At 51.7% G+C, this 14,176-nt stretch overlaps 1 protein-coding gene across 2 annotated transcripts; it reads left to right on the top strand.

Annotated features, from left to right (window-relative positions):
- Positions 1–9,573: 9,573 nt before the first annotated feature.
- Lgals2 (galectin 2) lies at positions 9,574–14,164 on the top strand. Of its 2 annotated transcripts, none has more exons than XM_042693360.1 (4): positions 9,574–9,678; positions 12,183–12,265; positions 12,814–12,973; positions 13,829–14,164. In XM_042693360.1, the coding sequence occupies exons 1-4, from the start codon at positions 9,673–9,675 to the stop codon at positions 13,970–13,972; spliced, it is 393 nt and encodes a 130-aa protein (XP_042549294.1). In that variant the 5' UTR covers positions 9,574–9,672; the 3' UTR covers positions 13,973–14,164. The 2 variants fall into 2 exon arrangements, with proteins under 2 accessions (XP_042549294.1, XP_042549293.1); XM_042693359.1 differs by having other exon boundaries at positions 12,760–12,973.
- Positions 14,165–14,176: the final 12 nt, after the last annotated feature.

Here is a 14,176-nt window from a genome sequence, read left to right as displayed (position 1 = left end):
CTCTGTCTTGGTCTCCTTCTTGGTGTCTGGTTTGTCTCATTCAGGTGAGTTCCTCTTCGAGCCCTAGTTGACCGACCCCGCAGACCAGGGCATGAACTGCCCCTGAGCTTCTTTTGAGCCAATCTTGGGGCTTGATCTAAGGTCTGGGGCGCTGTCCCTGAATCAAGTATAGCACCACTTGAGCCACAGCGCCACTTCTGGCTTTTTCTGTGTATGTGGTGCTAAGGAATCAAACCCAGGGCTTCATGCATGCTAGGTGAGCACTCTACCACTAAGCCACATTCCCAGACCTGCAAATAGTTCTTAAGTACAAGTCTGTGCCAGGAGCAGAGGATGGAGGAGTGAAAGGCCACAACCAGCAGTGAGCTGTGGGGTGCCTCACGCGTCCAGTAAGGTTAAGGTGTTGCAGAAACTGGGTGCCGGCGGCTCACACCAGTACTCCTAGCTTCTCAGGAGGCTGAGATCTGAGGATCATGGTTCAAAGCCAGCCTGGACAGGAAAGTCCATAGGACTCTCATCCCCAATAAACTACTCAAGGAAAGAAAGAAAAAAAAAACTAGAAGTAGAGCTGTGGCTCAAGTGGTAGAGTGCTATACTTGAGCAAAAGAAGCTCAGGGACAGCTCCCCAGACCTTAGATCAAGCCCCAGGATTGGCACAAAAGAAAAGTGCTGTAGACTAATGGCCAGTGGGAGGAAAGGGGGCCTGAAGTGTCTGAGCAGAGAAGCGGACCCAGAAATAGGAGAAATTTTCTCCCCAAGCTAGGCAGAGGAGGCAGTAGGTGCTAAAACATCTTTAGGAATCTGAGAAGTATGGAGGGAAACCGGGCAGAGCAGGAGCAACCAGAGCTTGGCGCCTCCGGGCTGGTTATTTCCCCTCTGGAACCTCTGCTTGTTGGAAGATTAGACTTGAGGAGGAAGCTGGGTGCCAGAGACTCAGGCCTGTAATCCTAGCTGCTCTGGAGGCTGAGATCTGAGGATCTAAGTTCAAAGCCAGCCTAGGCAGACAAATGTGAGAGACTCTTAGATCAACCAGGGAAAAGCCAGAAGTGAAATGTAATTCAGGTGGTAGAACATTAGCCTTAAATGAAAAGCTAACAGCACCTCGGCCCTGAGTTCAAGCCCCACTACAGGCCCCCCAAGAAGGGGAACGGAAGTTGGAGAGAGGCCCTGGGTTCCTCTGGTCTAGGGCATGACTCTTGCAGTCCTTCCCCCAACGCTGGTAGGTGCCTTGAAAAGCCTGCCTTCACCTCTCCCCGCCCCCAGCACTGCACACTGTCTCCCGCCTCCCTGCAGGACAAGAACGCCAAGGACTCAGGAGAAACTTGGAGGAGCTCCTAGAAAGGACTTCCTTGTCTCTGTTAGGAGTGTCAGAGCTGCTGGGGGAGGGAGCAGCATTCATGGCTATGGGCAGATTCAGAGAATTCTGGCTGGTGCTGGTAGAGATCTTTTTTTTTTTTTTTTGGGTCTAGTCGTGGGGCTTGAACTCTGGGCCTGGGCGCTGTTCCTCAGCTCTTTAGCTCAAGGCTAGTGCTCTATCACTTGAGCCACAGCGCCACTTCCGGCTTTTTCTGCTTATGTGGTGCTGAGGAATCAAACCCAGGGCCTCATGCATGCGAGACAAGCACTCTACCACTGAGCCAACTTCTCAGCCCATGGTAGAGATCTTTGAGCCCAGCTATCTGGCCCAAATTGTCCATGAGACTCTTTATTTCCAATTAATCAGCAAAAAGCCAGAAGTGGAGCTCAAGAGGTAGAGGACCAGCCTTGAGTACAAAAGCTGTAAAACAGGCCCTAAGTTTAAGCCCCAAGGCCAGTGCATGTACACACATATAAACACATACACATACACGCACACCCAGAGTTGTAGAACCCAGGCCCAGACTCTAGGAGTTCCATGATGTTAGGTCCAGCTCCTCACTTTTTAAGCCAAATTAAGAGATGGGTGAAGGGCAGAGAAAAGAGATTTGTTCCATGGCAGCCAAGGGAAGACTGCTTCAGCACCTCTGTAGCCATGTTCAGGGTGTAGACCCAACCTGTAGGTTTTTGCTTATTTTTTTGCCAGTCCTAGGGCTTGAACTCAGGGCCTGGACACTGTTCCTGAGCTTCTTTTGCTCAAGGCTAACACTCTACCCCTTGAGCCACAGCACCACTTCCAGCTTTTTCTGTGTATGTGGTACTGAGGAATCGAACCCAAGCCTTCGTGCATGCAAGGCGAGCACTCTACCATTAAGCCACATTCCCAGCCCCACATGCCTGTCTTTTCTTTTTTTTGGGGGGGGGGGGGTCGGGTCGTGGGGCCTGAACTCTGGGCCTGGGCGCTGTCCCTCAGCTCTTCAGCTCAAGGCTAGCGCTCTACCACTTGAGCCACAGCGCCACTTCCGGCTTTTTTTCTTTTTGCGTATGTGGTGCTGAGGAATCGAACCCAGGGCCTCAGGCATGCAAGGCAAGCGCTCTACCACTGAGCCACCTTCCCAGCCCCAGCCTCTCTTCTCTTGCCCAAGATCTTTGTGTAGTTTGAGGTGTTAGGAATGTGGTTTAGCGTAGAGTGCTTGCCTAGCATGCACAAAGCCCTGGGTTTGATTCCTCAGGACCATATACACAGAAAAAGCTGGAAGCAGCGCTGTGGCTCAAGGGGTAGAGTGTTAGCCTTGAGCAAAAAAAGCTCAGGCCCTGAGTTCAAGCCCCAGGACTAGCAAAACAACAACAAAAACCCAACAAAACAGAAGAGGAAGAGAGGCATGCATGCATAGTCCCAGTTAGAGGTGTTCAGTGGGTGGTCAGCGGCACCTGTCTCGGGGCTGCCCAAGTGGGATCTCATTACATTAAGGGTCATTGATGCCCGCAGGTGGTCCGGCCCTCTTTGGCCTCCTGGACAGCTGCTGCATGTCTGCAGGCAAGGACTTAGATCCAAGACGGAGGAAGCTGGGATGCCTAGCTTTATGCTGCTCCTAGTTCAGTGGTGGGCCCACATAAGGAGTCAGCGTTTTGGGGGAGAAAAGCCACTTTGCATGTGACAACCACCTGCAGTGCTCCTGCAGCTTTGTGCTCTGCTACTGTGGTAGCCTGGTAAATTCTTTTGCATAGGATCACTAACCAAAACCCCAAACAGTGTATGATGCATTCATAATCCCTCAGGCTGCGCTGGCAACTGTCCCCAGCAGGCATGGAGTTCTGCAGGCAAAGCAGCAGTGGAGGCTGTCCCCTTGGAATCTGTGCCATCCGCGGCTGAGGACAGGAAGGACTTCGCACAGACCCAGCTTCTGCCTCCTGCAGAGCAGTCCTTGCTTTCCCCCTCTCCCCAGGTGGGGGCCTAGGGGGCTTGGGGTGTGTATCAGCAGTACTTTGGAAGCCAGCTAGCTCTACTTTAGGCCTTGCTAATAACCCTGCAACTCTACCTAGAAGTGACTATGAATGTCATAACTAGGCCTATTATATTCCAACTAGGCCGGGCGCCCGTGGCTCATGCCTGTAATCCTAGCTACTCAGGAGGGTGAGATCTGAGGATCACGGTTCAAAGCCAGCCCGGGCAGGAAAGTCCGTGAGTCTTATCTCCAGTTAACCACCAGAAAACCATAAGTGGTGCTGTGGCTTAAGTCATAGAGTGCTAGCCTTGAGCTGAAGAGGTTAGGGACAGTGCCTAGGCCCAGAGTTCAAGCCCCACAACAACAACAACAACAAAAAATCCAGCTACCTGTATGTCTAAAGCAATTCCAACTAGTTGTATGTTGCTAAACTCAATCTCCCATTAGACCTCTACAATGCGCTGGCCACCCCAGAATTGCCCTACGACAGAGCAAGTTCAAGTTCAGCAGGGCAGGTCCATGGAAGGAGACAGCAGTCAGCCCTAACTGCTTGCAAGTCTCTTACTTTTGCAAATTGTGTAACATGCAAATTTAAGAATGCATGACAGGGCTGGGAAGGTGGCTCAGTGGTAGAGTGTGCCTTGCATGCATGAGGCCCTGGGTTTGATTCCTTAGCATCACCTAAGCAGAGAAACCTGTAAGTGGCACTGGCTCAAGTGGTAGAGCACTAGCCTTGAATTGAAGAGCTGAGGGACAGCACCCAGACTCAGAGTTCAAGCTCCACATCTGACCAAAAATAAAAACAAACAAAAAAATGAACACATGGCAGATGGATGCTGGTAGCTCACACCTATAATCTCAGCTACCCAGGAGGCTGAGATCTGAGGATCACGGTTTCATCCTCAGTGTTAGAGGAGAAACCAACGCTCAGAGCAGTGTCTGTGCTTGCTTCTGTGGCTTGCAGAAGGGGTTGTTTCTGGAGTCTGTGGGGCTTGGGGTAACAGGAAGACTTCTTGTCTCTATTGAAATCCTTTAAAACTGCGAGGGGCTGGGCTTAGTGGTAGAGTGCTTGCCTAGCATGCATGAAGTCCAGGGTTCAGTTCCTCAGTAGGACTGTCAAAAAAATATTAAAAACTGCAAGGTGCTTTTTTTTGGGTCGGTTGTGGGGCTTGAACTCTGGGCTTGGGCACTGTCCCTGTGCTCTTCAGCTCAAGGCAAGTACTCTACCACTTGAGCCATAATGCCACTTCCAGTTTTCTGGTGGTTTATTGGAGATAAGAGTCTCATGGACTTTTCTGCCTGGGCTGGCTTTGAACCGTGATCATCAGATCTCAGCCTTCTGAGTAGCTAGGATTACAGGTGTGAGCCACCGGCACCTGGCCTTTTTGTTTTTTGTTTTTGTTTTTGGTCCGTCCTAGGGTTTGAACTCAGGACCTTGGTGCTGTCCTTGAGGTCTTTTTGCTCACTTCCAGTTTTTGAGTGGTTAATTGAATATAAAAATCTCACAGGGACTGTTTTGCCTGGGCTGGCTTAGAACAGTGATCCTCAGATCTCAGCCTCTAGAATAGCTAGGATTACAGGTATGAGCCACCAGTACCTGGCTAGTACAGGGTGCTTTTAAGTCACTTGAATGTATTAATTTGACTTTTGTGTTTGTATGTGTGTGCTGGCCCTGGGGCTTGAATCCAGAGATGGTGCTCTCCTTGAGCTTTTCAGATTCAAGGCTAGTTCTCTGCCACTTGAACCACAGTTCTACTTCCAGCTTTTTGCTGGTTAATTAGAGGTAAGAGTCTTACAGACTTTCCTACCTAGGCTGGCTTCAAATTGCAGTCCTCAGATCTCAGCCTGCTGAGTAACTGGGATTACAGGTATGGGCAACTGGTACCCAGCTCAATTGAATTTTTTTTTAAATTTAATTTTATTTTTGTGAACATACTGTACAGAGGGGTTACAATTACATGGGCAGGATAATGCGTACATTTCTTATCAAGCATTGCAGCCTCCTCCTTTGTTTACCCTTCACATCCCTTCACAGCATTCCCCCCACCCCCCACCCAATACTCCCCCCCTCCCCCCCAATTGAATTCTTTTTGAGATCTGTGCTTAGCAAATCTGATAGGACTTTTTCCCCCACCTTTAATCAAGATTATTCTTGTAATGACCAGAAGGGGGCAGCAGATACTTTCTCTAAACCTGTAAAGCATCCACAGGCAAACTACCTGCAAAAGTAGTGGCTGTGTTCTGTGGCAGGGGTGGGGAACATGACTTCGAAAGTCGGGACCTGTGGGTTGGAGGTGGCAGTCAGTGGAACACTAGCCAGTGAGCAAAAGCATCAGGTGCTGAGTTCGCGTTTCTATGTCAGAACCCACCTGACCTCCCCAAAAGAGTTGAGATCTGAAAGGGGAAAGAAAGCAGGCAGAGCACGGTGCACACATGCCACAGACAAAACGTAGAGATTCGCTGGCGCCCAGTACTGGCAAAAACCAACAAAACCAGTTATCTCTCACCAAGTAGAACCCCTGCCCTGACTCCCTGTGTTGTGCTGATGGCAGCTGTTGGTGGATCAAGAGGAAACGCAGGTGTCCCTGAGGTGTGGATCTGTTTGCTTTGGGGGAGGAGAGGAGACAGGCCAGGATCTCAGATGTGAAAGGACCAAAGTCCCCCAACAGCAGAAGGCCAGTGACCCAACGGCGGCTCAGTTTGGATCAGCAAGATTGCTATGCCAAGCCTATGACACGGGCACGGTTTAGATTCTTCTGAAGTCAGAGAAAAGGTGGACTTTCAGGTTGAGAAAATGTTTTGTTTTTTGTTTTTGGTGTGTGCGTGCTGGTCCTGGGCTTGAACTCAAGACCTGGGCACTGTCCCTGAGTTTTTTTTTGCTCAAAGCTGCCGCTCTACTACTTGAGCCATAGCTCACTTCTGGCTTTTTGGTGGTTTGTTGGAGATAAGAATTTCTGTCTGCTTGGGCTGGTCTGGAACCTTGATCTTTTAAGATCTCTTCCCCTTGAGAAAAAAAAAATTTTTTTTATAAGGCATTGCTTCCCACCTGGGCATGTGCCTAGACCACGGTCCTCCTAGTTTATATTTCCCACGGTAGCTGAGATAGAAGGCATGTACCACCATGCCCGGCTTCTTCCACTGACATAGAGTCTTTAGAAAATTTTTTTCTCTTTGCCCTATCTGGCCTGGATATGTGATCCCCAGATCTCAGCCAGGATGACAGTGTGAACCATGCCCAGCTATTGGTTGAGAAGAAATCTCGTGAAACTTTTGCCTGGGCTGGCTTTGAACTGTGATCTTCCTGATATCAGCCTTTTGAGTAGGTGGGATGACGGGAATTGTGCTGGGCAGTTTCATTGTGTGTGTAGAAGAGAGAAACAGACAGAGCGTTCTGGGGCTCAAACTTAGGGCCCTGTGCTTGATTCTCAGATCTTAGCCTCCTCAGTAGCTAAGATTATGGACATAAAGCACCAGAGCCTTATGGATTTTTATTTATTTATTTTTATTGTTGTTAAAACTGATCTTTCCTGGGCTGGGAAGGTGGCTCAGTGGTAGAGTGCTTGCCTTGCATGGACGAGGCTCCGGGTTCAATTCCTCAGCACCACCTAAGCAGAAAAAGCACGGTGCTGTGGCTCAAGTGGTAGAGTGCTAGCCTTGGCTGAAGAGCTAAGGGACAGTGCCCAGGCTCAGGCCTCACAATGGACAAGAAAAAACACAAAACGATCTTTCCCTGGGAAAGCACATGAACCATGAGTTAGGCCCCCTTCGCTGCTCTTCAAACATTCTTTCTTTCTTTGTGTGGGTGCTGGGGTGGTGAGCTCAGGGCCTGGGCGCTGTCCTTGTTAGAATGTAGAGCTCAGCTTGAGAAGGTGCCCTTCCGGAAGCCTTGGTTTGGGCCTCACACACACATCCAAGCTCTTTATCTTGTTGGGGTTCTGCCCGGGGCCCTGGGAGAAAGGTGCAGAAGGATCATTTCCTTGTGGGTAAAATAAGGAAATCAGTCATTGCTCTGTTTGTTCTGGCAGAGGCCTGAAGGTAGCAACCCAGGAGGGTGCTGGGCACCGGGCCACCCACAGTTCCAGCACCAGCGAGCCCAGGGCTAGACCCAGCCTCCAGCATCCCAATGGCATGGCCATGGCCTGCTCTCATCGTGGCTGGCCAGGCCCAGAGCGTGGGACTTCCACTGCTTCCGGAAGTGAAAAAGTCAAGTGAAAGTGTGAAGTTCAAGCGTCAGTACTGGCATGCACAGACACACGCACACACATGCACACAGACGGAAATTGAGAGCTAATGGAAGTGTTTAGTGGGAGGAAATTGGCTCAATAAATTGCATCACGGACAGACGATTTCAGTGCCATTGAAGTACAGTCCTGAAACAGAGAGCTGTGGGATTCCACCCTTTCCCAAGTGAATCCGGGTAAATAATTGCAGAGACAGAAGATTGTCCACAATATGGATTCATGGGGAACTTCCAGGCCAGAAACACGCCAGGAGAGGCGAGCGCTCGTGCTGGTGGAGAAACAGGAAGGGTCATTTCTTATTTAATACCCAGTGCTGTCAGGAGACGAACAGAGAGAAAGAGCAAAGCGCCAGCCCCTGTCCCCGCCCGCCCAGCCCTTTGTACTTTATTTTGTGTGTGTGTGCCAGTCCTGGGCACTGTCCTTTGGCTTTTTTCTTGTTGTTGCCATTCCTGGGGCTTAAATTCAGGGCTTTACTCTCTGTGCTTAAGGCTAGCGCTCTACCACTTGAGCCACAGCGCCACTTCCGGCTTTTTCTGTGTATGTGACACTGTGGGATCAAACCCAGGGCTTCATGCATGCGAGGCGAGCGCTCTACCACTAACCCCCTTCCAAGCTTCCCTTAGCTTTTTCACTCAAGGCTAGTGCTCTGCCGCTGAGTCACAGCTCTACTTTTGGCTTTTTTGGTGGATAATTGGAGATCAGCATCTCATGGGCTTTCCCGTCCTGGGCTGCCCTCAAACTCAGCTCTCAGTCTCCTAAATAGCTAGGATTACAGCTGTGAGCCATAGAGGCCCAGCCCATCTATACACACATAACATGTACTGTGTGTGTGTGTGTGTGTGTGTGTGTGTGTGTGTGTGTGTGTGTGTGTGTGTGTGTGTGTGTGTGTGTGTGCGTGCTGGTCCTGGGGCTTGAACTCAACATCTAGGCATTGTCTCTGAGCTTCTTTTGGCATAAGGCTAGTACGCTGCGCTTTTTTTGTGCCAGTCTTGGGGTTTCGAACAACTCAGAGCCTGAGCACTTCCCCTTAATTTTTTCATTCAAAGTGAACACTCTACCACTCTAAGCCACAGCTTCACTTCTGGTTTTCTGGTGGTTAATTGGAAATGAGTCTCACAGGGACTTTCCTGCCCAAACTGGCTTTGAACCATGATCCTCAGATTTCAGCCTCCTGAGTAGCTAGCTAGGATAGCAGACATGAGCCACTGGTGCCCAGACCTGTATTTTTTTTTTTTTTTCTGGTCGTGGGTCTTGAACACTGGGCCTAGGCACTGTCCCTGAACTCTTTAGCTCAAGGCGAGCACTCTACCACTTGAGCCACAGCACCACTTTTCGTTTTCTGGTGGTTTATTGGAGATAAAGAATCTCACAGACTTTCCTGCCTGGGCTGGCTTTGAACCATGATCCTCAGATCTCAGCCTCCTGAGTAGCTAGGATTACAGACTGAGCCACTGGTGCCCAGCTAGTGTGTGTGTGTGTGTGTGTGTGTGTGTGTGTGTGTGTGTAGCATGAAACCAAGGCCTTATGCCCATTCAGCTTGTTCACAGTTGGTGCTCTACCACTTGAACCATAGCTCCAGTCCAGCTTTTTGCTGGTTATGTGGAGACTTTTCTGCCCTGGCTGACTCTGAGCCCTCTAGACCTCAGCCTCTTGAGTAGCTAGGATTGCAGGCGTGAGCCACTGGCACCTGGCTATAGATTGCCTTGTAAAACTGACAAGTACAAAAAAATAATTGGTGAGGAAGAGAGGGGAGAAGGCTTCCAAGTGAATGAGGCCATCAGAGGAAATTAGAAGCCTGGACGTTTTTATAGTCAGTGTCTCTTTGTTTGCGGTCTGGAAGCTGGGCTGGGTGAGGTTGGCTGATCTCCCCGTGTTTGTGGTTTGGGGGTGGTGCTGGGGAACACTGAGGAGGGCGGGGGAGGGGCTGAGGATGCCCTGGGCTGGGCAGGAGCAGGCCCCGCGTTGCTCTGGGCACCTAGAGATGCGGCCCAGAGATACTTGAACGTCAGGGTCAAAGTCTTCATTTATAGGCTTGGGGGAGTTAATGTGTAATATATGGGGTATAAACTGGACCCTGAGAGGGGACCCTGAGCTGGGCGTCGGAGGAGCAGCCGCGGGGAGCAGCCGCCATGCCGGTGAGAGCCACCCCTCGCTCACCGCCCTCCCTCCGTCATCTGTCTTCGCTGGGGTGGGGGTGGGGTGCCTTGGGATATAGTACCTCCTCTCTGTACCTCAGTTTCCCCACCCACATGGCCAGGGTGTTGGCAGTGATCTCCACGGCCTCTAGCCTCTGGGTCTCCCTTGGAGCCTCTGCCTGCCTTACCTCTCCAGCCTGCTTTTTCCTCATCCTAACAGTAGTAGTAATAATAATAGTAGTAATTGGTAATAAGTTATATAATGCTCACTCTCTGGAGTCTTTTTGTGTCTTTTGCCAGTTCTGAGGCTTGAGCTCAAGGGCCTGGGTGCGAGCCCCTAGCTTTTTTGCTCAAGGCTGGTGCTCTACTACCTGAGCCACACCTCTACTTCCCATTTTTTGCTGGTTAAAGATAAGATTCTCACAGACTGTCCTGTCTGGGCTGGCTTTGGAACTCAATCCTCAGATCTCAGCCTCCTGAGTAGCTAGGATTAGATGTGTGAGCCACCGGCGCCCGACGTCTGTTGAGACCTATGAAAGGGCAGCGGCAGAGGCAGGGTGCGGCTCAGCACCATCGGAGCTCTGCGCTGGACCCCAGCACACCCCCTCCCACCCCTCAGAGATGAAACTGCCATGCTCACAGCCTGCAAGGGCAGGGAGGGGATGGGGGCAGCGCACCGTCTTCTTTTTTTGTCAGTTATGGGGCTTGAACTCTGGGCCTGGGCGCTGTCCCTCGGCTCTTCGGCTCCAGGCTAGCGCTCTACCACTTGAGCCACAGCGCCACTTCCAGTTTTCTGAGTGGTTTATTGGAAAGAAAAGTCTCAGGGACTCTCCTGTCCAGGCTGGCTTTGAACTGTGATCCTCAGAACTCAGCCTCCTGAGTAGCTAGGATTACAGCGTGAGCCACTGGTGCCTGGCAAGTGCACTGTCTTCTTTCTGTCTTCTCTGCCATGGTTCTGTCCAAAAAGATGAGCAAGATAAGCCTCGATCTGGAGACCCACAAGTCTCCTCTGACATAGAGGAGAGCTTCGTTTCCTGAGGCGGTGGAGGGGAAGTCTGGTATCTGGGCAGGCAGGGTGTACTCTCTGCAGCCGGGAGGACAGGAGGTGTCACCTTCTAGCTTCTGGTGGCCTCGGGTGACCCTTGCCAGCCCTCAGCTTGCAGCGGCATGATGGCTGTTTCCGCCCTCTGCCTGGGGCCTGCCTGCCTTCAGTGGCCCTGTGACCTTAGGTCCAGATGTTGCTCCTCTTGAAGAACATCAGTCATATCTAATTTAGAACCACTCTACCAGTGTAACTTTGTCTTCACCAGACAATATCTGCTAGAACCCTGATTTAATTTGTTGTTGTTGTTGCCGGTCGTGGGACTTGAACTCTGGGTTTGGGCACTGTCCCTGAGCTCTTCAACTCAAGGCAAGCACTCTACCACTTGAACCACAGCACCACTTCTGGTTTTCTGGTCGTTTATTGGAGATAAGAATCTCGTGGACTTTCCTGCCTGGGCTGGCTTTGAACTGTGATTCTCAGATCTCAGCCTCCTGAGTAGCTAAGATTACAGGTGTGAGCCACTGGTGCCCAGCTAATTTGTGTGTGTGTGCGCACACACACACATGCACATGCACGCGCACATGCAGTTCTAGGGCTTGAACTCAGAGCCTGAGCACTGTCTCTTAGCTTTTTCTGCTCAAGACTAGTGCTCTACCACCTGAGCCACGCTGGCTTTTTTTTTTTTGGTAGTTAATTTGAAATAAAAGTCTCAGAGACTTTGCTGCCTCAGTTAGCTTCACACCTCAGACCTCAGCCTCCTGCGTAGCTGGGATTATAGGTGTGAGCCACTGGTTTGCTTTGGTTTTTGTTTTTGTGCAGTGCGGGGGACAGAACCCAGGGCCCTATGCAGGCAGGCAGATGCTCTTCCAGTGAGGCTCATCCCCAGCCCAACGAGCATTTTATTATTACCTCAACAAACCAATAAAGATAAATCTGCCCGTTATAGATGAAGTGAGGTGTCACAGATCTGGACAGATTCACATCTGGGCTTACAAACAGTTCATAGGTTGGCCAGGCCGTGGTGGTTCACACCTAGTAATCTAGCTACTCAGGAGGCGGAGATCTGAGGATTGTGGTTTGAAGCCAGCCTGGGCAGAAAAGTCCAGGAGACTCTTATTTCCAATTAACCTGAAAACTGGAAGTGGAGCTGTGGCTCAAGCGGTAGAGCGCTAGCCTTGAAAAAAAAGAATCTCAGGGATAGTGCCCAGGCCTTGAGTCCAAGCCCTATGACTGGCACACACATACCAAGTGTAGGATGGCTGTTTTCTGGCCGGGCTGGGGCAGCGCAGAGTGGAAGGATCAGAGGGGGATGCAGGGGGCCCAGACAAGAGGCTCCGACTTTCTCCTTGCAGGGCGGTGCCCTCCAGTGGGCAGGGACGGTGATCCTGGGCACATCCCTGGGCACACAGGTGATGGGTTTTCTGTGGTTTCCCCAGTGGAGTTTTCTCTGTTGGCACAGGGAACACTGGAGCTCACAAATATGGACATGAAGCCAGGGACAACCCTGAAGCTCAAGGGGCGCATCGCCAGCGATGCGAGCAGGTCAGCGCGGTGGGTGAGGGAGGAGGTGTGCCTGGGCCGGGAGCGGGCAGGGCGGCACCGCGAAATGACCAGATGCCACAGCCTGTCCATCCTCGCCCCTCCCTTGCTCCTCCCCGACCCCATCTGAGGCTGGCTTTGGGGGCTGCCCCATGCTCTGCTCCTTGTCCAGTGGGCAGCGACGGGGCAGCTGAAGCCCCGGGGGGGGGGGCCCTGCTGAGTTCCTCCAGCGCAGGCTACCGGCGGGCAGCCAAGGCCTGGCTTGCAGGCTGCCCCTCCCCAGGCTGAGCATGCCGGGCAATCCCTGATCTCTATGCACCAAGGGCAGGGGAGGGGCAGGCAGGCAGCAGGTGCGACCCAGAATGTCCCATCCCCAGGGACCCCCGAGGGTGGGTGCCATCCCCAACAGCCTCTCTGCTGCCAAAGGAGAGGGGTCCGCACCGCTGACGGGGTGTCGCCCCCCCCATTTCAAGACCTCCCCGAACACATTTTTCCAGCCGTTCTTTCAGCCTGTGGTCAACTGTGCCCCTCACCTGTGACCCCCCCCCCAGCTTCACCATTAACCTGGGACAGGACAAGAACCAGCTGAATCTGCATTTTAACCCCCGCTTCGGCGAATCTACCATTGTCTGCAACTCATTCAGTGGCGGTAGCTGGGGACCAGAGCAAAGGGACAGTAACTTGTGTTTCAGCCCAGGGTCAGAAGTCAAGGTGAGTTCAAGGGGAAAGGGTAGGGAAAATACCAAAGGGAGACCCCGCCTCGCCCCACACCATCTGTGCCAGAGCTGTTTTTGTCACAAGGTTTCTCCTGCTTTTCAGGGTTTTTTTTGGTGTTGGTCATAGAGCTTGTATTCAGGCCTGGACACTGGCCCTGAGCTTTTTACTTTCTTTATAATTGGTCAAGAGGCTTGAACTGTGGGCCTGGGCACTGTCCCTCAGCTCTTCAGCTCAAGGTGAGCACTCTACCACTTGAGCCACAGCACCATTTCCGGTTTTCTGGTGGTTTATTGGAGATAACTATCTCTCAGACTTTCCTGTGGGCTGGCTTTGAACTGAGATCCTCAGATCTCAGCCTCCTGAGTGGCTAGGATTACAGGCGTGAGCCATCAGTGCCGGGCTTTTTTTGCTCAAGGCTAGTGCTCTACTACTTGAGTCACAGCTCCACTTCTGGCTTTTTGCAAATTAATTGGAAGGAAGTCCTTCCCAGGCTGGCTTTGAACCACGATGCTCAGATCTTAGCCTCTTGGGTAGCTGGATTACAGGCGTGAGCCACTCACTGGAGCCTGACTTTTTTGTGTGTGTTGGGACTGGGGCTTGAACTCAGGGCCTCATGCTCTCACTTGGCTTTTTTTGCTCAAGGTTGGCGCTCTGCCACGTAAACCACCCCTCCACTTTCAGCTTTTTGCTAGTTAATTGGGGATGAATCTCTCAAGAGCCTTTCCTGCCAGGGCCACCTTTGCGCTGTGATCCTCGGATATCAGCCTCCTAAATAGAGTAGCTGGGATTCCGGCATGAGCGACTGGTGCCCGGCTTCCTCCCGACCTGTCGCCCTTCCTTCCACTGCAGATCACTGTGACTTTCCAGAAGGATGAGTTCAAGGTGACCTTACCAGATGGGTACCAGCTGACCTTCCCCAACAGGCTGGGCCACGACCACGTGAGCTACCTGGGCCTGGACCAGCTTCACCTCTCCTCTTTCAAGCTGGACTGAGCAGCTGCAGCAGGTTGGAATAAAAGCCCTGGACTTGGGACCCCATTTGCAGCCTTTCTCAAATCCCACGAGGGCCAGTGGCCCAGGGGTCCTGGGTAGATTCCTCCATTACCACCGCCCATCATTCCTTCTGGTACCCTCTCCTCCTGCCCCCCAGTCAAAACAAAACCAAAGAATTCACTGTGCACCTTCTTCACGGTGTTC

The sequence above is a fragment of the Dipodomys spectabilis genome, unplaced genomic scaffold, assembly GCF_019054845.1.
Source record: "Dipodomys spectabilis isolate Male_0828 unplaced genomic scaffold, ASM1905484v1 ptg000163l, whole genome shotgun sequence".
Lineage (NCBI taxonomy): Eukaryota > Metazoa > Chordata > Mammalia > Rodentia > Heteromyidae > Dipodomys > Dipodomys spectabilis.
Note: the sequence above shows the minus strand (reverse complement) of the source record. Positions and strands in the feature narration are given on the sequence as shown.

What these genes read in the sequence shown, in the direction of transcription:
- Lgals2 (XM_042693359.1), top strand. An exon ending in ATCGCCAGCGATGCGAGCAG is followed by an intron (nt 12,266 to 12,759) that starts GTCAGCGCGGTG and finishes ACATTTTTCCAG; the next exon opens with CCGTTCTTTCAGCCTGTGGT. An exon ending in GCCCAGGGTCAGAAGTCAAG is followed by an intron (nt 12,974 to 13,828) that starts GTGAGTTCAAGG and finishes CTTCCACTGCAG; the next exon opens with ATCACTGTGACTTTCCAGAA.